Genomic DNA, 25,650 nt, shown 5'->3' with positions numbered 1-25,650 from the left:
AATCTGAACGAATCACTCAGGGAAGTCTGTCTCCCTTGCCCGGAGGGATTCTGTGCATGTTTATACACCGAAAGGAGAAAAGAATAGTAGATTTGCTTTCAGTGCCCAAGTTTCGCTTCCTTCCTTGGCCCAAACTTCTCAGAAACCATGGAAACAAACATACCCCGCCTAGAGGCTGTTTTCCTTCTTGTCTTTGTTGCCTAACTATGCACTTGCCTGGTATCCCGTGGGGAGAATGAAATGAAGAAGTGGTAACGAGAAAAGATATGTCTGCAAGTGAAATGCCTTGTCTCTGAAAGACAGAATGGGGCTCGTGTGTCATTCATCAAGCTCTGGGGCAATGAACAATGACTTACGGCACCATTTTCCTTTTCTCTAAAACGTATTCATACTCATCCCTCAGTATCCACGCACAGTCCACTAGGTCCCTTCAAGGTGTCTTTTGGTTTATCTTAGTGCTGGGTTGGCAGGGTCGGTTAATCAACTGCCGGAAGATTTTATTTTTTAAAATCACTAAGGGACCATCATGTAACACATAATCTGTAGGACAAAAGTCTAAAGCCATGGGACCAATGAAAGAAGCAAGTGTTTGCCATATCACAGAAAAAAATAAACCAAAAGAACACACATGATATACTTTGTCTTCTAAGTCCGCCAATCAATGATTAAACGTGATGTCAAATTATAGAAGGGGGAAAGCAGGATTATTCTGAGGGGACAAGGAATTTGAGGCAGGACTGGGAATAAGGATGGCTAAAACCAGCTTTAACCAGCTGGTTAATCCTAACAGCTATGATTGTAGGAGCACCAGAGCCCCGTTGGCTATTGAGGTGGCTGGGACACATAGATGCCTTACCTGTGGTCTAAGGTGATAAAGTTCTGCAGGTTATGTAGAGGACAAGATGGAAGGGGTTGTTTCTTTCTTTCCATTCCATTCTTTTAAAAGAAAGGAGGGATTGACATACACATACTATTCATACTGTGCATGAAATAGGTAACTAATGAGAAACTACAGTATGGCACTAGGTACTCTACCTGATGTTCTGTGCTGACCTAAAGGGGAGGAAATCCAAAAAAGAGGAATGTGTGTATATCTGATTCACGCTGCTGTGCGATAGAAACTAATACAACATTGTAAAGCATCTACACTTCAACAAAATTAATTAAAAATATAAAAAGAGGAAAGGAGAACTAAGCAAAAAAAAAAAAATCAGATAGATAGATGGGTTAGAGAGAGCTAGGATCATTAAAAGAAAACAACAAGACTGAAAATTCAGATTATAATGTGTAGGAAACAGCTTGTTTCCATCCTCCTCTTTCCTCTTCCACTGATGCTCTGCTTCTTTGGACTTCCATCGACCTCCTGGATGGTCTTCCTCTTCCCATTTCCCCCAGCTCTTTCATTTCATCCTTCACTTTGCTTTCCTGGCTACTGTCCTAGAAATGAATCTATGGCTCCCCAAGTCAGAATCATTCCATACTGCCCCACTGTGCAAATCCTCTGTGACAACTTGCCCATCTTTCATGATCACCTTCTTCCTACTTATCCTAGATTGTGGGTGACCTGTGCCTACAAAAACCCTCATACAACCCTCTGTTCAAGTGTGTTCTCTACCTTTTTACCTTAGAGATTGTGCCTCTGCCATTTCCACAACCCCTGATGGTTACTACCACTTAAAATCCTGCTTATCTTTCAAGGCCAAGAGCAAACACAATTAGCTCTATAAATCTTTTTAAGGTGCCCCAGAAGGAATTGAACACCATCAGTCCTTTTCTGTGCCCCCACTATTCTTTGTATAATTCCCTAATGCTAAGTAAAACAAGTAGCTCTGCATATAGCTCTGAGTCCATTTCTCCTTCTACTAGATTATAAAATTCTTGAAAGAAAGGCCTCTACCTTGCTTTTTCTGAGTATTACATAGAGTGCCAGAGTACATGCTCAACAAAGATGCTTTTGCTTAATATCACCCATTCAGCAAACACAGAGAGACACTACAAAAGGCACAGGGTAGAATTTTAATTTCTTATGCAATTTAAAGGCGAAAATTAAAAAAACACATCTGGCCTTGGAAAGATAATAAATAGAATTAATACAGTGTCTGACCAAAGAACTCACTGATTTTATCTTAGGAACCAGTTAGGACAAATCTGGCTCGCAAACCATCAGTCGAAAAACTATGGAAGACAAGTGCTGTTGAATTAAGCATGTGTGCACTCAGTCGTGTCTGACTCTTTGTGACCCCATGGACTGTAGCTCACCAGTTTCCTCTGTCCATGGGATTTTTCAGGCAAGAATACTGGAGTGGGTTGCCATGCCCTCCTCCAGGGGATCTTCCCAACCCAGGCAATGGGAATGGATCTTCCCAACCGATGTCTCCTGAGTCTCCTGCACAGCAGGCAAATTCTTTACTGCTGAGCCATCTGGGAAGCCCAAACAGCATCTACCCTAAGATTTTTAGGCCTTTGACCATTTTACATAGGGAAGATAGAGTGTTAAACAATCATCCAAGTAATGCAAAGTTGCCAGTGAGGAACCAGTCCGGGAACCAGACTGAATTATTCTGAGACCCCCACTCTTAACTGTACTGTGGGGTCGAACTGTACTGTGGGGTGGGCCTCAGGGTCTGTGTCCACAGGCTGCCGTGTGATCTCCTCTATGGCAACCGTAGCAATTTCTCAGGCTCTGTTGGGCTCTGTGTGTGCAGCACAGTATTTTCTACGATGAAATCTGCTAAGAGTTATTATGAAAGCATAACCCATAGGCCTTCTTTTGGGAGAATGTGGAGCTAATATGCACGTCTGTGTTTGTGTCTTGGGACATCCCGAGGTGAAATGATTATACCCGTAGATCGAATTCCATAGGCAAGCAGGGCTCTGAAAACAAAGCTCTTCCTGGCAGTACAGACAGAGAATAAATATGGTCCCGGATCATCTACCTCCTCTGAAATACCTTGAGGGGCTCCAATCACGGCAGTGGAAAACCAGCTCACTCTCTTTGATAAATTCCACCCCACCCAACCTGATCCTTCACTCTCTCTCTCCTACACACATCTCATGATCATTAGGCACCTAATCTCATCTTGTATTAATTCTTTGAAAGCATCATGACTCTCCCACCAAGTCAATTCTGTTCTTGTTTCAAGATTTTATCTGTTTTTGGCTGTGCTGGATCTTCGTTGCTGCTTGGGCTTTTCTCGAGTTGCAGCGAGTGAGAGCTACTCTCTAGCCGCAGTGCCCTGTCTTTGCAGTGGCTTCTCTTGTTGTGGAGCAGAGGCTCGAGGGCACGCTTGTGTCAGTAGCTGCTGCATGTGGGCTCAGTAGTTGTGGCTTCTGGGCTTCAGAGCTGTGGTGCACAGGCTTAGCTGCTCCATGGCACGTGGGATCTTCCAGGATCAGGGATCAAACCTGTGTCTCCCACATTGGCAGATATATTCTTTACCTCTGAGCCACCAGGGAAGCCCCAATTCTGTTCTTTTTAACAAAAGTACTTTGTCAAATATTCACTGTCCTCATCACTTTCTCTGCTGTTTTTTCCTCCTGTCTTGTTGTAACGTTAATCTTGTTCTAATGGTACTATTTGCCAGATACTAGGCTAGGCTCTTAGGTATGTTATCTTATTTAATCCACAACACATAATATACAGATTCTCTTTTTATTTCACATTCTAAAGAACTGCCAGCTTTGGCTTAGAGAGCTGACTCCCCTGCCCAAGGTGGTAAAACCTCTGGTGAAGCTGGACATCAAACCAGCTAAAAATGCTGAGCTCTTCATTACACCAGTGGTCTCCCTAGCATTTCTGGTCAAGCATTTGAGGATGGAATTGATACCACTGAAAGGGAATCTATAGCTTTAACAAGCATTTTATGGGCATTCATTTCACAAAGAGCCATTTTCCAAAGTGGATTCACCTACAACGCTTCTGTAACTTTTACCACCACTTGCACTAGATTGTTCTTGCCATTTGGGGGGTAATGGAACGATTTGAGAATTTTGAGTCAAATTCCACGAGTCACAGGTACTGAGCCCCTGGCTTTACACATCCTTCTGAAGTAGAAACGCTCCCCATCCTTCCCACCTGTGGTCATGGATGTGGTCCAGCTGAACGTGTACTGCCTGGTGGCAAGGCCACTCAGGGGTGGATTCAGGAGCATCTCTGGGAGGAAGAGGCTGCTGCTTCAAAGAGGTCTGCTGCTAAGTCACTTCAGTCGTGTCCGACTCTGTGTGACCCCGTAGACGGCAACCCACCAAGGCTCCCCCGTCCCTGGGATTCTCCAGGCAAGAACACTGGAGTGGGTTGCCATGGCCTTCTCCAATGCATGAAAGTGAAAAGTGAAAGTGAAGTCACTCAGTCGTGTCCAACCCTCAGCGACCCCATGGACTGAAGCCTACCAGGCTCCTCCGTCCATGGGATTTTCCAGGCAAGAGTACTGGAGTGGGGTGCCATTGCCTTCTCCTCAAAGAGGTCTACCTGCCATAAATCCCACCCCACCCCCCCACCCCCACTCAGAGGACGTTCTCAGCCAAGCTTTCATCTCTAGAGTTTCACCTTGGGTTCTGGTTCTCAAACTAGTTTCCAGGCCTCCCAGCACTCATCCCAAAATCTTATGAGTAGTTTCAAATATAAAAGAGAAAAGCACTCCCTCTTCACATGCACACATTTAATCACATGAAAACTATGACAGAGACAAAAACAGTAAACTTGGCATTCTTTTAACTCTCTAATAATAGCGTGGGCAATATTCTCTTTGGAAAGTAAGTGAGGAGAGGGACAAGTTTGGTAAGAGAAACCCAACAATTGCCAGAACATCAATGGAACATTTGAGAACGCTCTTCTCCCCATGGCTGGTGACTCCTGAGTGTCCACATCTTGGAGTTAACTTTGGCTGCTGCTTCAAGAACAGACCACTCAACCGGCCTCACTTCCCCAAAGGAATTCATACATAAGATGATGGGAAAGTGTCCCTTGTTGCCTTCTTTGTTTGGGACGATGGAAAACATGAAAAATGAAAAGTATTTTCTCATGCCCAGAACACCACTGGAGTAATAAGGAAAATGACCAAAAGAAGTCTGGAATCTGGATAGTGCTTTATACTCTTTCAAAGCATTTTCACATACATTTTTTTTTTCAGTCAACGCATATGACAACGTTTTGGTTTACAACAGAAAAAGCAGAAACCATGGGGATCTTGTCCAGGATCAGACAGCTAGGTAGGGGGACAACTGGCCCCAGCACCCAGGTTGCACAATTGCTCCAGCATTTTCTCTCGGGTCCCTACACGGCTCTCTCCCCTACTGCCACAGTTTCTGACTTCTTCTCACCCCCGATAAGCACGTTGCTTGTCAGTTACGACGACATTGAACTGAAGATACGGATTTCAAAAGGAGAAACACCACAAATCCTTTTTTTGACAAGAATACACAGATGAATTAATCAAAATAAATGTGGCACTCTCTGCTCTTGCCTCTTTATGGATGTCTTTCCCAGATTCAAAAGGCCCAGTTGGGGGCAGTCCACTGACCTGCTATTTCTATGTACACATCCTACCCCTTGGTAACAGAAGGGCCTTCACGGCGGGAAATTAGTTGCTAAATATTTCCCCCTGTCTCACAGCTTGGCCTGTCGATTTCTCCCAGACACAAAACATCTGGGCTCAGACAAGAAAACACAGCACATTCAGAGATGTGCTCCAGATGTGGAAGAGGACAGCTGTCCTCAAGAGTCTACACAGGACCAGCTCCGGGCACTCGGATTTCCCAAGGTCCTTTTCCAACTGCATCTCACCACAGCTTTTCTAGGACTGGAAAAAATAAAAAATACCCCCGTCCAAGAGGTTGACCAGATAGCTGAATAAAACGCTAAGCAGGTCACGAAGCAGCAATACTGTAAAGCACCCTGCAGGTGGCTCCATGCGTGGTGGTCACATCAGATTCTCAAAGCCCTGCTCACAGACAGTGGGGTGGGATCCACTCTGGTATGCTTCGGTCAAGCGAAGGGCTTCACAGGAAGGATGTTGCCTTCACGTGGGGCTCATGCTTCTCCTGTCCAGGGTGACATGGACGCACACCACGGAGCCTTCAGCCTCAGAAAAAAGGTGCAGAAACCCTGCTCACACCAGTTCTGTCTTGTGAAGAGTCACTGGTTCCAGATGCTTATTTGGAGAGGTGACTGGGAGGAAAGCATGTTCCAGGGCAGGTTTAGAAAAGTCTGGAAATATACTCTGCTGTCGTGCAAACTTCTGAAAAATAAAGTCAAATAAAAGAGATATGTTGAGAAGTGAATAACTGGAAAAATGCATCACCTTGATTTAAACTTCATTCACTAGGGGCTGGCTGGGCAGCTCATCTGGGAGCCCTGTTGAGGCAGGCTACCTCACTCAGTCTGCTGTGGGCTGGCACTAGTTCACTGGTATCTCTGAACCTCAACAAGGAGTCACAGACTGCGGCCATTTCCAGACCCTACCATCAGGATTTCCTGCATGGAACGTCAGTGCCTACATAAACGGGCATTTGCCAACAGAACACTAAAGTCACTCGTTTTTAAAATTTACCACCAGGTCATTCTAATTATGGGCTTTCCTGGTGGCTCCATGGTAAAGAATCTGCCTGCCAACACAGGAGACCCAAGTTCGATCCCTGTGTCGGGAAGATCCCCTGGAGAAGGAAAATGGCAACCCACTCCAGTATTCTAGCCTGGGAAATCCCATGGACAGAGGAGCCTGGTGGGTTACAGTCCATGGGGTTGCAAAAGAGTTGGACACGACTGAGCAACCAAACAATTATCTTCTCACATGCAAATAACTCTAAAGACCAAGCTGTAAGTTTCTTGAAGGAAGGACATAGGTCTTAGCCTTTTTACATCCCCTCAGTGCTTACATAAAGCCCTGTACATGGCACATGCTCACTCATGCTGGATCCACGTCTAAAATAGCAACCAGAGAGATGAGTGTTGGGCCAGAGAGTTCACTAAGTGACCAGAAGGGCCCAGTGAGCAACAAGAACCGGCCCTGGAATAGCTCCAGGGTGACCCATGTCCTGGTCCCCAATGGACAGTACTTCCTGTTCCTGCTAAGGCATACGAGACCGATCACTTCCTGGTGGGTCTGGAAATGATCAGGCCCACTTCCAGAAGTGGGTCTGGAAGGGCCAGGACTGGAGCTGGCCCTGCTCCCCAACGACCACCGTCAGTCCAGGTGAGCAGCCATGCATGAGGAGGCGTGTGGGGCAGGGAGGAGTCTCAGCTGGAGTCTGCATCCAACAGCTCAAGGGCGTGTCAAGGACATCCACGGTACAGGCCAGCCATCCTCCACCCAGGCCACACCCTGTGTACCTCTGACTTCTCAAGGTTAATGCTTAAAACATAGAGAAGTACCAAAATTATTAGAGGGAATCTCTAAGACAGCGGTCCCCAACCTTATTGGCACCAGGGACCATGGACGGGAGGTGGTGGGGTAAGGGGGATGATTCAAGAGCATTACATTTATTATGCACTTTAATCTGCTGCCACCCCTGATTGAACAAGAGCTACCAATCCGTGGCCTGGAGGCTGGGGACCCCTGCTCTAAGAGAAAAGAGTTCAAGGGCAGATGAAGGAGACAAATCCACTACCGGAGTGGACAGGCTTGCTTATCCATCTATGGGAAGAAGAGCACCTCTCCCGGTATTGGACGGGCAAGGTCCCACTTTCTTCCAGCATATCTATAAGCCCTGTTGGTGCATTTTTAAAGACTTTTTTCTTGATGTGGACCATATTTTTTTACGTTTTTATTGAATTTGTTACAATACTTCTGCTGTTTATTTTTTGTTTATTTGGCCCTAAGGCACATGGAATCTCAGTTCCCTGACTAGGGATTGAACTCGCACCCCGAGCACTAGAAGGTGAAGTCTTGACCACTGGACCGCGAGGGATGTCCCTGCCTGCTGGTGCCCTAAGAGGATCCTTTCACCTTTCACAAACTTTCTTCACCTCCTGATTCACTTTCTCCACGCACGGCTCTATGCAGAACCACCAGATGGAGAACAAGCTGGGAGCCTCCTGTAGAGAGTCTCACAGTCTGGGGACCTCAGTAAGGCCAGGGTTCTGAGAACAGGTCCCTTGCTATTATTAAATGATTCGCACCATCTACAAAACACATTAAAATTGGTGCCCCAGGTGATCTTTTAATAAGAGATGTTTCCAAAAGATACTTACGCAAGTGAAAATGATGAGTGTTACATAGAAAATAACCAGAGCCAACAGCAGGACGATCTCAGCTCTGTAGTTCTTAAAAGTCTCTCCTCTGTGTCCCTTAGAGCATCCTGCAAAAAGAAATAAGTAATATATGAAGCCACCGAACACTCTTCTACCAAGGTGAAAAACCAAGCATGCTTTGTTCTGGCTTTCTGAAGTCCTCCTTGTCCCCCTCTCCTACCCTCGAGCCTGTCCCACGGGCAAGGACACGGGTTTTACTGGCAGGGACACCGGCACCTGTGCTTACTCTGTGCCCGGCTGCATGCAAAGGGGTCGACAGCCAGCATCTCACTGAACCTTCAGGGGCAAGACTGAGTGTCCCCCGTTTGCAGAAGAAGGAACCAGGGCTCAGAGAGGCTGAGGTTCTAAGGCAAGTGGCAGAGCTGCCCTGCTATTATGGAACAAGTTGGTGCTGATCCGTCTTTGTAGGATCGTTAAAGCCCCTCCACCTTGAAAGCCTGGGATTGACTATACTCACTAACTACAGTGAAGTGTAAGAACCGCCTGCCAATGCAGGAGACGCAGGAGACTCGGGCTCTATCCCGAGGTTGGGAGGAGCGGCTGGAGGAGGAAATGGCAGCCCACTCGAGTATCCCTGCCGGGAAAACCCCATGGGTGGAGGAGCTTAGAGGACCACAGTCCATATGGTCGCCAAGAGCGAAGGCAACTGAGCACAACAATCAACAATATACGCTATTATACAGAAAACAGGTCACTAACAAGGACCTGGTTTACAGCACAGGCAACTCGACTCAATGGCCTAAATGGGAAAAGAATTTAAAAACAGGGTGAATATATGTGTATGTACAATGATTCACTCTGCTGTACAGCTGAAACTAACACAACATTGTAAATCAACTATATCTTCTATTTAAACAAAGCTGCTCCATCAAAGCCGACAGCAAAAGGGGGCTGTTAAAGGCTGTGGCCTCAGTGCTGGGCGGCGGGGCATGGGTGGGGCAAGTGCAGGAGGAGGGACGCCTTCAGTCCAGGAGCAGACTGGGCGGGACAGCCTCTCCCGATTGGGGCACAGCATCCAACGTGCTGTTTCGAGCAGCAAGGTTGCTCCTGGAGTCAGCTTGAGGGCTGGAGCAGGAGCAGGTGGACTCCAGGTGACTGGAGGGTTCCACCCCCAGGGTCACAGGGGGCACTCCAGAGAACTGTGACCCCTGAAACTGGATTCAAACATTGTGCAGTGGTCTGGGGATGGATGTTCAGAGGTCTGCGACCCCAGAAGACAATACCTGAGAGCCATTGTCCTGACAGTTCTAACATTTATTGAGCACTTGGTCACCCCTGGGCAGTGGACCGAGCATTTCTGTGCAATACCTCATTCAATCGTCACCACAAGCCTATGTCATGGATGATGTTATCCCCATTTTGAAGATGAGAAAAGCAAGGCTTAGACTCAATCAGAGGTTTGCCCAAGGTCACATGTTAATGAGCAGCTGAGCTCATATTGGAACCAGATCCAAGTGGCTCTAGCCTGACCACTTAATTTGGCGACCACAACGCCTTTGCAGAGGACAGGAAAGCAAGTCAGCTGTTCTCTGCTCCTTTGCTCCCCACGGCACACACCCGCCCTCTCTGCTCTTCCTCCCGAATCGCTCCATTTCTCATTCACGTGAATGATACTCCGGGCTGACGGCACCCGGAGGCAGCAGGGAACAAAGCAGAGACTGCATCAGGGCAGGCGTGGTAAGTGCCATGAACGCAAACGCAGTAGAGTATAGGCCTGGACACTGAGAAGCATATAGGGCGTGTGTGTTTGTGCGAGATCGTGAACCAAGTCCAAATACTGAGGAACTTCCTTGGTGGTCCAATGTTTAAGACTTTCCTTCCAATGCAGGGGGTGACAGTTCCATCCCTGATCGGGGAGCTGAGATCCCACATGCCTTGTGGCCAAAAAACCAAAACATAAAACAGAAACAATACTGTGGCACATTCAATAAAGACTGAAAATGGATCATGCCAAGAAAATGTTAAAAAATCCAAACACTGGCCCCTAACCAGTGCTTGCCCTCTCACGAGTGTGGGAATATGATCTTGAGTCAGATTCCTTTAAGCTTCTCCGTGGAAGAAGACAATAACCGCTACACAAAGCCAGGGTCTCTGTAACGACATGTTTGTCATTTCAAGCCTCAGCCACTAACAAGAGCTGGGCCAGAGTCAGATGCAAGGCATATTTTAACCTACATCAAGAAAAATTATGGGAAAAAGTCCAAGGAGATAATCCTTGTCTTGACACTTGAGTCCTGGTCTTACTGCACAGAGTAAAAATGTGCCTTCTACTTGGGAAGCCTCTTTCCTGGCTGGATGCTTTTTCTTTGGCCTGAGTGGAGGGATTAGGACATCCAATTGCTGTAAAGTGGAAAAGAAATGCTGTTCTCGTGTTGAAAAAGGCGGAAACATGTAGCAGCTCTCTTAGGCCAGATTAGAGAGCCCCCAGTGAGCAGAATATTGCTATCTGATAAATTCTGATAAATTCAAAACTACCCAGTTTCTCTGTCTTCCAAAAACTAGACTTGGAAACTTTCTATTGGCTCCAAAGCACTCTTAAATGAATAAACAACAGTCAGATTTAGTTGCTTGACTCCATTTGGCATCCACCCCAATCAAACTGGGGTAGATCCCTTAAAAAACAAAAAGGAAAAAGCAAAAAGAAGGCAGAGAAAGTTATGCTACCCTTGCAGCAGAAGTTAGCTTTCCGCCGCAGATGTGATCCACAGCTTCTGAATTAAACTCGGGTTGAGCGGATCAAGGTCAGGACTTACAGAAAGTGCCCTGTGCGCTGTAGGAAGAAAGCAGGTGTTGCAGACCACCTCACCTGTCACTTTGAGGATCACGGTGCCACTCAGGTTTCTCTGCCCTTCCTGACCCACCAGAGTGCACCTGTAGGTCCCGGAGTTGCAGCTCGTAGTGTTTTGGATCCTCAGGGAGTACAGCCTTTCCCTGGGGGCCTCTGAAGAGTTCCTCTGCTGAGGGGATTGCAGGTCTTCCTGGGTCACCTCCACCCTTTCTGCACCTCCATCTGTGAGCTGTTAAGAAAGAATCACATACAGACTCAGGGACCAAGAGTATATAAACTTGTGGTTGCCAAGGGGGACGAGGTAGGGAACGGTGGACTGGGCGCTTGGGATTAGCAGATGCAAACTTTACCCAGAGAATGAATAAATAACAAGGTCCTACCATATAGCACAGGGAATTATATTCAATATCCTGAGACAAACCATCTTGGAAAAGAATACGGAAAAGAATGTATACACACATAACTGACTCTGTTCTACAGCAGAAACGAACACAACACTGCAAATCAACTCTACTTCAATAAAATAAATTTAAAAAGCAAGAATCAGATTTGCTTCATGCTCTTCTGTCAGAACCCACAAGCCCTTGGGTCTCTGAGACGTCAAGATTCTACCTCTTGCTTTCATAAAATCTATCCTCAGCTGGCTGTTTTAAAAGAAGATACTGTGAGTATGTGTGATGTTTGCAGGGGGGAGGAGAGAATCTAAGAGGATTCTTTAAGGTTCCATCTCTTTTTGGAATAAGATCAGGACTGCATTTTATGATTCTCTGTATCCCAACTTCCACTCTACGTGAAGCAGACAGTGTTCCTGTTGACAATAACCTTGCGTCATTAATGATTACGTGATGAAGTGCATGAATCACACTGAATCACATTCTCTTGCTGGTTGTTGTCTATTCAATGTTCTCTTCTTTTCTTCAGATACCAACTCATCCAGTGACCGACGCTTATTTTTGTAGCTCAGGGTTTTATTTAGAAAATGTTCCTAAATCTGTTAAGGTCATTGCCAGACAACTTGACAAAAAAACACAGAGATTCAGATGAGCAAAGCCTCCTGTGAAGAGTCATCCTGTTCTTCAGAGATTGCGCACATGTGGGCTCAGCCATGACGCTGCAGGATGTACCACACTCAGCCCTCTGCTGCGGCAGGAAGGCAGCTGGCAACAGCACCACGTGGAGACTATACGTCAGGCCACTTGGCAGCCGTACCAAGACACACGTGGAAGGGCGTGTGTGCCTGCCAAGTCGCTTCAGTCGTGTCCGACTCTTTGCGACCCTATGGACTGTAGCCCACCAGGCTCCTCTGTCCATGGGCTTCTCCAGGCAAGAATACTAGAGTGGGTTGCCATGCCATCCTCCAGGGGACCTTCCCAACCCAGTGACCGAACCAGTGTCTCCTTGGCTCCTGCACTGCAGGCGGATTCTTTACTGCTGAGCCATCAGGGAAGTCCCCATGGAACGGCAGTTATGACTTAAATCACTGAAGTCAGGATGGATCAGCCCGACAGGAGTAGATGCCAAGTTTACCCACACTAACCTGGCTGGTTTTCTTTCCCCGAACAATCTTTGTTATTAAACTGGTGGAGTCTTTCCATCATCTCCTAGTTCCATGATTAAGTACACACCACGTTCACCATCAATTCTCTCTCCCCAGGTATATTTTTAACTGGCCTAGTTAACTTGCTCATTGGTCCTCCATTGAAATGTTTTAAAGCTTCTAAACCTGATTTACATAAACAGGAAAGCCAATCACTGTTTTCAGAGCTCCAGGGCAGCCCTGAGCCTTTGCTGAGTGACTGGGGACCAGCAGGGAGCCTGGGGTCCGGTGGCATTCCTTCTTGGTCCCTGGAGTGGTGCCCACACCAGAGGGCCCCTTAGGAAAAGACACCACTGCTCTCTCTGGCTCCACCTGCCACTGTTTGATCTCCTATAGGGAGCATCTCCTGTAGGAAGCACCATACAACTCCTCTCCTAGTTTCAATAGGCAATCAGCACAGGGAAACAAATGACCAAGGAATGCGGGGAACAGAGGCAGAGGCAGCTCAAGACAGGAGACACACACACGTGTGTGCACACACACCCCCTCCTTGGTTTCTGCTTCAGGTATTAGGTCGGGGGATGCACCGTGAGATCCATGGGAAGCTCGGGTTCCCACCTCCGCGGCCCCAGCTCCAGCGAGCACGCCTGTGGAGTGGCCTGCAGAGACATCTGGTGGTAGATTTATTGCTCCTGCAAGAATCCCTGCTTCATTCACTCCCAGCACCGGGCTGAGACTAACAGCTTCTCTCAGGCCGAGTCTCTGAACATCAATCCCAATTCTTGAAAGTTCTGCTCGTGTTGAAAAGTTCCTTCCTAAACAATCAAGGATCTACAGACTGGGGCATTTAGGTGTTCAAAGAGAAAGCAAGAAAACAAAAAGAGTTGTGGTCAAGGAACTGTAGGTATCTGACTGATTCTAGAACACGTCTTAGTTAGCCCAGTTCTCTTTACAGGCATGATGAAACCAGTAAGTGCAGCCTCATCACGTACCTGCACCTTTCCCCTCATCCACTGCTTGATGAAGAGCTCCCCTGGACCACAGCTTTTGGTGGGTCAGCTGCCCAGGACCATCCAGGGTCAATTGCTTCCAAGACTCCCCACCCCCATCCCCGCCTCAAAGGCCAGTTTGAACCAATTAACTCACTCAGCTTAATCTCTGTAGTCCCCGTGATGCTGTCTCATCCTGCTTTGCATTTCTGAATTAACCTCCAAATGGGTTCAACTCAGATTTCTTTCTAACAGCACGAGAAGTGAATGTGTTAGTCGCTCAGTCATGTCTGACTCTTTGCAGCCCCATGAACCATAGCCCCCAGGCTCCTCTGTCCATGGGATTCTCCAGGCAAGACTACTAGAGCAGGTTGCTATTCTCTTCTCCAGGGGACCTTCCCAACCCAGGGATCAAACCCTGGTCTCCTGCATTGCTGGTGGAGTCTTTATAATCTGAGCCACCAGGGAAGCCCCTCTTTCTAACCAGTATCACTGGAACTCAGTTTTGCTAGAAATCCCTGTATTCGAACAGATGTGAGCTTGGCTGCAACAGTCATTTTGAGATTATCTACCTCTGGTTTTCTCCATCAGGGGATCTTCTCTCCTATCCAGTGACCCCTCCCTCAACTCAGAAAGGCCTGTCTGAAAGTCAAGATCAAAACTGAGAGCCCCTCTGAAAGCTGGTAGAAATATAAACTATTGTGCTTTATTTACATGAAGATGGGCCCCTCATCACGAAGGCTGCTGGGAACTGCTGAATCGAGTGTGCGGTGGGGATCAGAACTGACTGGCAGTGGCTTGCTGTCTACTTGCAGAAGAAAATTCATTTTTAAAAAATCAGCAGTAATAACAAAACAGTAGTTTGATGGTCAGATTTCCACAGGTGTCTGGCAAAACCTCCAGAGAGGTTATTTTCAAATGGCAAAGCAAAGGCAGGGTGAGGTCATGAATGAAAGAAGGAGAGGAAAGTCAAAGAATCCCAAAGCAGCCTTCAGAATCCTGATTTACTGAACCACAGCAGCCCTCAGTAAGATCAGGCAACAATATCTTAACTTTCACAGGGTCATCTTTCAATGACCCCTTCCTGGGTCTTCTTGAAAGACCCAGAGAACTGAGAGAAGTACTGGCTGATAACCTGAGTCCTCCTGCCAAAGTAATGAACAGTTCTCTGCGCCTGATAACTCACTGTAACAAAAGGACGCTTCTGTAAATTCACGCAGTGCGCCTGGAAATTGTTCAGAGCCCTCCCTTAGCTTCACGCTGTAGGTATGTACACTGCCTGTGCTACTCGCCCTGCCTTTTGCGTACTGCTGCAAAAATTTAGTTGTATTTTTCACATTAATGTCACATGCTTATGATGGAAGTGAGGCGCTAGCAGTCCCAAGAGACTGCACGCGAAAGAGACTTCACGCAAAAGATCAAATCCTCGGCTTCAGCACAGCGGCCAAGCAGCCGTCACACTGCGGTATAGGGTGACTTAGCCGTGGCTGAAGCAGCACCGTTCAAGAATCAGAGGAATTTCAGGGGGAGGAACATGGAATTACAGCAAATGGGCCATCCTCAACTTCGCCTGGTTTTATGAGTTCTTATAAACACTTGAGCTGGCTCAAAACCAACCACTGGCAAGAACAACTCCCAGCATTCCAAATCCCAAAGTGTTTCATTGCCTCTCTGCAGAAGCATTTTAGGAAATAATAATTTATAACAAAAGGAACCCTCAGATTCATTCACAGCCAGGCATAATTGATGGGGACTATTCAGCGCTCACTCTGCGAGGGCTGGACCACAGCACGAAGTGGGCAAATTAATTCCTCAAAACATTCACCCCAATTATGTTTTTAAAATCCACATTCCGTGCATTAACTCTTATGCTGACAAATTCTTTCCAACTGAAACAGAAAAGGGTGAAATATAAGACATCTCATTTTCAGAAGGCCTATAGACCTTTGACTTGTCTCAAGGCCTCCAATTTGACTAAATAATTTAAACACCATATTCATTCTCTAAGAAGGAGACCTAAGCCTTAAATTAAAATAAACTCTCTTTAATTTGCTGAATACTTTGCCAACAAAGGTCCATCTAGTCACGGCTACGGTTTTTCCACTGGTCATGTATGGATGTGAGAGTTGGACTGTGAAGAAAGCTGAGCACTGAAGAATTGATACTTTTGAACTGTGGTGTTGGAGAAGACTCTTGAGAGTCCCTTGGACTGCAAGGAGGTCCAACCAGTCCATCCTAAAGGAGATCAGTCCTGGGTGTTCATTGGAAGGACTGATGCTAAAGCTGAAACTCCAATACTTTGGCCACCTCATGCAAAGAGTTGACTCATTGGAAAAGACCCTGATGCTGGGAGGGATTGGGGGCAGGAGAAGGGGATGACAGAAGATGCGATGATTGGGTGGCATCACCGACTCAATGGACATGAGTTTGAGTAGACTCTTGGAGTTGGTGATGGACAGGGAGACCTGGTGTGCTGTGATTCATGGAGTCGCAAAGAGTCAGACACAACTGAGGGACTGAACTGAACTGAACTGAAGTCAAACAAATACAAGTAATAATTTTAAAGGCATGTGAATTAAGTTTTTTTTTAAACTGGTGTATAAATTTGAACTAAGAGAAACAAATCAAGTAAATATCTAAATATGGCTGAAACAGAATCAATATTTCAGTCAAAATCCTTACTGTGAGAAGTTTTTTAGAAGTTTAGATAATTTTATCCAAATATATGCTAACTTCATAGATTACCATAGATTACCTAGATTATCTAGATTACCTAGATTACCATATACCATATTTGTTCCATTCCTACAGCAAAGAATTTTGATTTGACAACCTTGAAATCTGAATTTATCACATATGTGATGTGTTTGGAATGTGATAGGAAAGTAAAAGAAAAGGAAGACATTTTTTGAGGGGAAAATGTGTGCACACATATATGCATATAAATATTTAATCCAACAATTTAATTAAACATATTTAAAGGAATGGACATTAAGTACTTAAAGGTGGTATTAAATTAATCTGATATATTCCAATCACATTGAACAGCTTTTTTTTTATTGCATTTCCCATGCACTAACATTCATGTACCTTGGTTTCTAACTCAATTAAAGTGCCAATATAATCCCCATTCATCATAAAAACAGCTCTTTATAACGTGCAAAATAGTTTGGCTCAGAGGTTGATGTCATAATGAGGGTAGAATGTATGAGCATTAACATCGTTTTTTTCTAAGTGTAGTTTTATTGGAAAAATGATTTTCCACTTTGAAATTTACTGGGTCTAACAGACAGATTGGATTTATGGCTGTTAACAGAGCCATGAATATGGCAGAGGCAATGTAATGAAGAGCTTTGGACTTGGGCAGATGTGGAAACAAACCCCACGGCTAGCTCTGCTCTTGGCAAAAGGGACTGAAGAGCTCTCAGGCTTCATTTGCTCCCCTGAGATGGGGGAAGGGTAATTAACATCTCCCAAAGTTGGTGTGAAGACACCTATGATGACGTAGGTGGATCATGGAGCATAACGTCAATCACACCTAAAAATGTTACCACTCTTTTTTTTTCACAGCTAAGGTTTCCTTCAGCATTCTAAATACTTCCCTGCACTTAGGAAATATTCAAAAAAACATTATTTACTGAATGAATGAGTAAATTTTAAAAACAATGAGTAAGTCGATCCAGAATCAGAGGGCCTGAGGTCAAGCCCTGGCTGCTTCATCAGATAACTGGGTCATTGCTGGGAAATCCCTTCACCTCTGACTCCAATTTCCTCACCTGTAACTACCTACTTCCCTCTTGGTTATTTTAAGGATCAAATAAGAAAACATATAATAGTGCTTTTAAGTGGTAATGTTGGACATAGCAATTGGTGTTGTATCCAATAGCTTTCTATCTCCACCCACCCATTCAGTCATTTCTTCCTGCTGATCCTTCCCGTCTCCTCTCTGGCAAATCTGTTCTAGGAGTCTCAATCTCTGCTCTAGAAAGAAGTTATTTTCCTATCCACAAGGTCTCCAAAATAGCCAGAATATTCTGAATTTACTATGGCATCATTATAATTGGCAAAGCCCCTCTGGAACTAGGATTTGAAGAGAAGGTTAGGTTACTCACTGTTCATGCCAATCATCCTTCTCCCAAGAGGTTCTTAGGGATCCTGCTGGACCTTGGAGGGGCATTCCTGAATTCTGAATCCTATGAATTCATGTTCTTCAAGGGTACGACCTCTCATTCTAGAAAAGGCAGACTTGACACAAGCCTGGCCTCTGTGACCAGAGAGACTGGTTCTGATGAGTCCATGACCCAATCAAAGCCACTTGAGCATAATCAGACATTTGTTGAGATGGAAGAGGCGCAATCTTTTCCTTGGCACTTGACCTTGGGAGGACAGACAGGTCAGCAGTTATCGGTGACTATCTCACTGCCTCGTGGAGGCTGACAATAAAACCAACACAAAGGAAGGACAAGTTGACAGACGGAAAGTCACCAAGCCCTGTGGACAGTCACGAGCCTCCACATCTAGCCTCACTCCAGACTGGGTGGCTTAAAACAGCAGAAGCGTATTCTCTCATGGTTCTGGAGGCCGTTAAATGCAGGATCAAGGTGCTGGTGGGGCCACGCGCTCTCTGAAGGGGAGAATCTATTTCATGTCTCGCTCCCAGCTTCTGGTGTTGCTGGAAACTGGCATTCTTTGATCTGTAAACACATCACTCCAATCTCTGCCTCCATCTTCCTGTGGGGTTCTCCCTTTGTGTCTGTCTCTGTTTCTGTTTTCTTTTAATGACACCAGCCATTGGATTCAGGGCCCACCCTGATCAAGCATGACCTCATTTTAACTTGGTTACCTCTCCAAAGACCTTATTTCCAAATAAGGTTCCACTCACAAACACCAGCGATTAGGACTGACACATGTCATTTTGTGGGACCACAACATCAACCGTAACTGAAGTATGAACTACATTTTCATTAAAAAAAATGGTTTCAACTATAGAAGCCGATATATTCCCTTTTCTTGAAGCCAGTTTTGAAGGATTACAAGCCTTCACAACAGAAAGATTGCTAATTGATAGGTGCACCTTGCCCTGCTCCAAAAATAAACGGGGCACATAAGGGAGTACCTTCACACGGCTCCAACCTCAAGGCCAGTCCTGCTTTGTCACTTGGGCTCACATGCCTCCCACTCCTCAGGGAAAGAGACACCAGGGTCTGACTGGACTCAGAACCTCTGTTCTCTAGAACTGACCCAGTGAGTCTGGTCATAAGTGAATATGAATTGCCCACAGCAACGAGCATCTGTCTTTTCCCTTTGGTTTTCCCCATCTGGACCAATAATCCTAGACAACTACCCGCTCTGGGATCTGTCTTCTCTTAGACAATTGAGACAAGAACATGTGGTAGATTAACTGGTGCTCCACAAAAATATCAAGTGATATTCACAAGCCTTGGGCTCTTACATCTGTACCAAAAATACACAACACACAGAGAAATTTTACCCAGGTATACCTCAGTGCAAAAACAAAGTCAAAAATGTGCTTCAGGGTGGAAAGAGCCTTAGGGAAGTACTTTAGTTCAGCTCTGGTTTGAGCTAAGGACTGTTGGTAGAAATTTGGGGGTTATCCCAAGAGTTTCCAGAAAGGGCTTATGGAGAACAGTTGTATTAATAGAAGGAGGAAGCCCCCTTTTAAGGTAATGAATCTCTTTTTAGTCCTGCCCTACATAAAACCTTCCCTTATGTCACTGAGACCTTCTCCTAACTTCCTCTTCTTTGTAAAGTGACAAACCCATATACAGAACTAAGATAATCAGTCGTCATGTGATTCGGGTTCCCCCTTTTATTTATGGAAAACGAGTGTTTGCAGTTTTTAGTATTTCACTCTCAGCTGCCTTTTCCCTCCCACCCCTCTTCCAAGCTGAAAGATTTTTAGCAACACTTCTCATCATGGTCCAAAAATCTCAGTGCCCCATCACTTTCATCTGGCTGGGATTTCTTCCACAGCCTGGCTCACTGGTCCCTAGATCCACATGGACAAAAGGACTGGTGACCAAGAGAGAAAAGGGAGGCAAACCCCAGGCCCGCGTTGCAGGCTCACAGTTAACCCACCGGCAGCTTCACTGCAGCGCAAGACTGAAGCCTGCCTCTGACACTCATTTGCTAGGATGAATTATATTCTACCTCTCACCATAAGAAATACGATTTTCTTCTGACATATTTTCCATTATGTTGTCCTCTTTGCTTAAAAACTGTCAAAGGCTCCTTGATGCCAAATGGACCAAATTCTGGCCCATATGATTCAGCATTCAGGGGTCTTCACCCTCCGTTCCCAGCCTGTTTGCTGGTACCACCTGTTGGTCCTCTGTGGTATAATCCTCCCTTCCAGATTAGTAGTTACCCATCAGCTCCCCAAACAACACCTGTGCATTCCCGTGTCCAGGCCTCTGTCCTCTGGCCAATGTTCTGGATTGGTCTTAGGACAGCCACTGCCAGGCCCAGAACCTGGCACACACTTGGGACATAGAAATATTAACTAAATGATGAAAATGTAAATATGACAGACATCTGAAAACTAACTTTATGCCTTTCATAGTCTGACCTAAAGGTTATTCAATCAGGTCAAGTAATACCGGTCCCAATGGGGATGATACAACTTTTCTTTGACGCTCACACAGGCCTTGTTTTTTACATTGCAGTGTTTCGGTGCTTCTGTATTTAATATATAAATGTTTCCTTCTTCTCCTAAAACATCTCAAATCTTATCTTAAAGCAGACGGCATTCTAGAATCAGGTAAGTGCGGTGAGCGGCATGCGTTGTCTCCGCGTGGGGTTGTCAGAGTTGGTAGCTGTTCCGCTGCCATCTGCCCAGGCCATTCATCAAGCCTAGACCCTCTGCGGGCTCCTCCTTAGCGCCTCCTTGCTTTATGGTTCATTATCACACAAGATGCTATAGAGACAGAAAATAGGAGACTGGCGTTGCCCACGGCGGACGGCTCTTAACAAACACATCAAGGACGAGCAAGAGCCGTGGAGCGACTATCCTGGAACTTTCCAAGGGGCCACACACAAGCCATCAACCTGCTCTCCTTCAGTCCCCAGGAGAGCCCCTGACTTGCCACAGCTGCAGCTCTTCTAAATATGATAAAGTTCAAGTCTGCTCTAGCCTCTGAAATCATGGTCTCGCTTCCCCTTTATCCCTTCCCTTGGAAATCATCTAAAAAGGGCACTTGTCTTGTGACGCAGGTCTGTCCTCTCCTCCGCAGTGTCACTCAGAGATGAAACCTGAGTTTCATCTCAGAGATCCTCTTTCGATATGCATCCACACAGGCTGTGGGGGCTCCCAGAACCATACAAGATGGAGATGTGTTTCCCTCGTGAGTAACCACTCATCATTAGCAGTGGCCAACCCCGCCCACGCCCAGACGCTCCGTGCACCAGAGCCATCCTGCCCCTCCGGACCTACTGCAGCCTCACGAAAGAGAGCATGGACCAGGCCGCCCCACGAGAAGCACAGACTGGGCCTGAACGGAATTGTGCTATGATCTTCTTATGCTAGAAATCTAATCGGAGGTCACAGCCGTTGGTAGAAGAGGGCTGGCCCAAGGCCTATGTGCCTTATAATATCTCAAAACATCTCCTCCAACAACCACAATCTATTCACGATCTTAACAGCTACACTGGATGCATATACTGCATTTTCTATTTCTTCTCAATCATTCACTCTGCTTTAAAGGGTACAATACAGGAAGGGAGGAGAGGAGGTCCCATTCTTGGATCCCAGTTGGGAAGAGAAAGACTTGTGCTAACTGGAATGGGGCTACCAGTGCCCACTCTTGGCTCCACCTTTGACCCCATGCCCCATGCAAGTCTAGATTGCATTCCTCAACCCCAATCCCCTGTCTTTGTATCTTGGAAACACAGAGAATAAGATGGACATTGTTCCTTCCCAACTCACCTGAATGTTGCAAACACCGTCTGCTTTGAGTCTTTTGGTAAAAGGCACATGATAAGAAACACATGGTTTACATGGGCTCTTTTGTTCATTCCAAGTAATCAGTGCCAACTGGACAGTGGCAGAATGCTCTGGGGTGCCAGGGAACTGAGTGGTAAATGGATTTTTTAATCGTGAGTCATTATAACCGTAATTGTGGGATGCAGAAAACCTGCAAGAATGTGATTCAATCTGGTGGATGGAGAAAACCCACACTGCAAAGGACTCTGCTTACTTGTCCAGCACACAGCCCACAACTGTGCAAAGTGGTTTTACCAACTACCCTACTGATGATGCAGTGAGGTTGGCTGTGGTCACCAGACTTAAATTCCCCACTTTATAGCTACCTCTAAAGCTTCACAGAAACATTTTACAAGAAAGTTGTGGGTGAAAATGACAAGATAATCTTCTGTAAAACAAAGAATTTCAGTATTTCACCACTGGCTTTATTTCCAGAACACTCTATCGGTTTTTGTTGTACAAGCACAATTGATGCAAAAAGTATAATTACTGGGCTGGAAAATAACAAATATGTACAGAATATGCTGAGATCTGTTAAAAAGAGCTTGAAAAACAAAGCGTATCACTTTCAAGGTATCTGATTAGTTTACTGAAATAGCACAGCTCTCCTATCCACCACGACTCCATCAGTTTCTTTCTTAAGAAAATAAATTGGGCATGATTTTTCAGTGACCCTATTCCATGGACCAACAGAAAAAAGACAATGCCAAGAGACTATTGTCTTTTTTCTTAGCAGAGCTTTGAGAGCCCTTCAAGGTAAAGTTTGTAAGAACTGTGTTCAACAAACAAGCACATACATTATAAGGTTACATCACCAGCTGACATCCAAGGAAAAGCCAGAGGTTAATCGCTCTGGTTTACTACATCATTCCAAATGACCTCGTGCAAGAAGATTTAACTTGACAACTGTTTGAACTTTACAGTCTGAAATTTCATCTACTTGTTTCATAAGTACTTTGCAATTACTCCCCTGGGGATATTAATATTGTTTTCCCTTTTTAATCAGTCTGGAAAGGATCATGGTTTCATGTTTTCTCCTCCTTTTAGATAACCAAGTCCCTGCCTGGCTAGCCCAAAGACACTTTCATTTTCTGTAAGGAATTAAGATAGAAAACAGAAATAACAAGACAGACCTCTAAGAACTTAGGCTGTGGAGCCAGATTGCTGGATTCAAATCCCAACTCTAGTGTTTAGCCAGCTGTGTAATAGTGAGTAGGTTACTTTAGCCCTAAGGCTCAGTTTCCTCATCAGTGATAGGCTTTATCTCTTAAGTCCACTGGAACTGCTGATGCATGAAGACATGTACCTCAGAGCTTGCCAGATGGTGACTACCCAAATAATACTGGTTTTCCAATATTTCTGTTTAAATACTATTGTTTTTACAAGGGAACAATTTTGGAATTGCTGTCTTCTCTGATCCCACAGTGACTAAGGTGGAAATGAAGCAGGAATAATAACAAACCTATCTGCATACACAACACAGGGCCCCCGAGCCTCAGCACCATTTCCACAGTGCATAATCACAAAAGGTTGGCCTGAATTCACTGAGCACCTTTGAAATGAACAGGGCAAACGCTGGGTGCCGTGCAGGAGACACAAAAACTGTGGCACTGTCCCTAGGGAACTGACAATCCGGTGAGGAGAGAAGACACACACACACACACACACAATGAGATAATGGTCCTAGGCTGCCTTGTTAAATGGCTAGATACTTGTGCAGGTTCTTACAGCATCTTTTATGGCGGGCAGAAGAAAACCCAGTGTTTTGTGGAAAACTACAAAGGCACAGAGATTGCCGGCAAGGTAAGATGACCAGGAGTTGGTGATGGACAGGGAGGCCTGGCGTGCTGCGATTCATGGGGTCGCAAAGAGTCGGACACGACTGAGAGACTGAACTGAACTGAAGATGACCAATCAGCTAACCAAAGCAAGGCTGGGATAGCATAGTCACTGGGCTTCAACCCAAGGTGCCATTGTGGCAGTAACCTCATTAAAGGTGGTGAGCAAAAAAATATAAATAAACCAGTGACAGCAAACAGTTGGGTTGCTTGGTTTTGCAAGGCCACCACCACCACGATCTTATAAGCTGAAAAGGTTAGAGTTGAGAGGAAACCTTTAAAAAGCGTCAGTCTGACTCAGTCCTCTTGTGGTAGGGTAGTTGACACCGCTCTTACACACGAGGACCCTCCAATGCACCATCACACAGAAGCCCTCCTTGCTGGAACTTTCAGAATGCTCAGAGGGAGGAGAAAGGGATGGGGAGGAGGCCAAGGGTTTCCCTGAAAGGGGATGACTGGCAGATAGCTACCATCCAAAAAAGAGCCTACATCAGCTTCTATCTGGTCATCCTTCCCCTCAAATTGCCCCTTCCCCTCTCCCCAAATGTATGAGCACCGCAGTCACAAAACAGCAGAAATAATAAATCCAGAGACATGCCTCCGGCCAATGTCAAGCCTTCACCAGCTGCCTTCTCCCTGGCCTGCTGACCACAACCACAGGTGGCCTCTAGAATTAATCCAAGAGGTTCTCTGCTCTCCAAAACGTCTTATCTGGATCATTCCTCTCAGGCCACCTTTAGAAGCAAGAAGATTTGAGGTCCCCGGGGGAACGACATCTATGTCAGCCTGTACCTGGATGCCAATGAGCTTAGAGTCGCGATGGGAGAGGCGTGTGCGAAGACCCGGTACAGAATGCAGTTATCGGCGATATCCCGGACCCCCAGCCACAGAGGGTCACCGGCCCGAGCGAGGTGTTTCCCCCTCCTGCAATTAAACCACCAAACCCTAACCCGCCAGCCTGGCCGCACTTACCTTGGCCCAGGAGACCGTGTAGGTGACCAGAGGGTCCCAGGGGGCAGTGCAGGGCAAGTCCACATCCTCCGAACAGGCCACATTCACCTCCCTCGTCGCGGGGGCCAGGCTGCAGGCTGCAAAGAGGGAGAGAAAGCTGCGTGAGCAAGCGAGAAAAGAGGGTGTTGCGGGGAGGCGGGCGGGGGGCGCCGGGCGTCCGCAGGCCCTACCGCAGCTCAGGAGCAGGAGCTGGAGCCCGCGTGACATCGCTGAGGACTGCCGGCCTGGGGCCCTGGCGCCGGCTTTTGTACCAGCGCTCACCCGGGACTTCCCCGGGCGCCGGTCCCGGGGGGATCCCCGCGGGCGGCGGAAGCGACGGTGCGCCTCCCCCGCCCCCGCGGCGGCCACCCGGAGAGCCCCGGCCCCGCCCCCGAGTTCGGCCCCGCCCCCGAGCCCGGCCCCGCCCACCTTAGCCAGGCACCTCCCCCGAGCCCCCAGCCCGCGTCGCTGGTGCTGATGCTGCTCTGGCCTCTACCCTACCGCGGCGACCGCAGTCCCGGTGGAACGCGCAGCTCCCGGGGCTTGGCAGCCGCGCGCGCACACGCCGGACACCCTGCAAACAGAGGCGGGAGCCAGGCGAGCCGGGGCTGTTAGGTCCTTTGCGAGGAAGCGAAACCCCAGCCGGTGGTGACATCACGGTGAACCCAGGTCCTGGCACTTGTCCTGGTTCCATGATCATGAGACACGGTGAACCGAGGAACCCGGCAAATCCGTCATACTTCGCCCCCCACACCCCGCCCGGCCGCCACCCGCCACCTTCCAGCCTGCTGGCATTGTCATCCATAGCATCAGGCCTGTTTAAATTATTTCAGCAAAGGACAACCTCTCCTATTAAAACAAAGGTTATGCACACATACACACACAGAGAGGGAGAAAATATATAAGAAAGAGTTCTTTAAAATCCAAAACAAAATAGAGATTGCCTCTGACCAACCAGAAATAACCTCTGGTTACATTTTGGGGTCTTGGCTTCAGTGCATAGATACTCCACATGCTGATTTGTAATCTAATTCATATTAACTTCATATTTGCAAGAGCTTCCACATCATTAAAAGGATCCAACAGCATCATTGTTACCGCTGCTAATAGTCCATCTGACAGTTGTATGATAAATTAGAACCTACTAGTGTTAGACATCACTTTTCACTTTCATGCATTGGAGAAGCAAATGACAACCCACTCCAGTGTTCTTGCCTGGAGAATCCCAGGGACGGGGAGCCTGGTGGGCTGCCGTCTC

General features: G+C 46.6%; 1 protein-coding gene across 2 annotated transcripts; it reads right to left on the bottom strand.

The window, feature by feature from the left end:
- Nucleotides 1-4,643: 4,643 nt before the first annotated feature.
- On the bottom strand, nucleotides 4,644-24,750 carry CD83 (CD83 molecule). 2 transcript variants are annotated; one of them, XM_055570660.1, is made up of 5 exons: nucleotides 24,584-24,750; nucleotides 24,375-24,490; nucleotides 11,055-11,265; nucleotides 8,189-8,295; nucleotides 4,644-6,236 (listed from the first exon to the last, which is right to left on the bottom strand). In XM_055570660.1, the coding sequence occupies exons 1-5, from the start codon at nucleotides 24,618-24,620 to the stop codon at nucleotides 6,108-6,110; spliced, it is 600 nt and encodes a 199-aa protein (XP_055426635.1). In that variant the 5' UTR covers nucleotides 24,621-24,750; the 3' UTR covers nucleotides 4,644-6,107. The 2 variants fall into 2 exon arrangements, with proteins under 2 accessions (XP_055426635.1, XP_055426636.1); XM_055570661.1 differs by having other exon boundaries at nucleotides 4,644-6,233.
- Between the last annotated feature and the right edge of the window lie 900 nt (nucleotides 24,751-25,650).

This window comes from Bubalus kerabau, chromosome 3, assembly GCF_029407905.1.
Source record: "Bubalus kerabau isolate K-KA32 ecotype Philippines breed swamp buffalo chromosome 3, PCC_UOA_SB_1v2, whole genome shotgun sequence".
Taxonomy (NCBI): domain Eukaryota; kingdom Metazoa; phylum Chordata; class Mammalia; order Artiodactyla; family Bovidae; genus Bubalus; species Bubalus kerabau.
This window is presented reverse-complemented; position numbering and strand designations above follow the sequence as displayed.

Excerpts from the sequence above, each read along its gene's own strand:
- CD83 (XM_055570660.1), bottom strand. The coding sequence starts at position 24,620 with ATGTCACGCGGGCTCCAGCTCCTGCTCCTGAGCTGCG. Across the intron at positions 24,491-24,583 it reads GCTCCTGCTCCTGAGCTGCG|CCTGCAGCCTGGCCCCCGCG; the intron begins GTAGGGCCTGCG and ends CCCTCTTTGCAG. Across the intron at positions 11,266-24,374 it reads ACACGGTCTCCTGGGCCAAG|CTCACAGATGGAGGTGCAGA; the intron begins GTAAGTGCGGCC and ends CTTTCTTAACAG.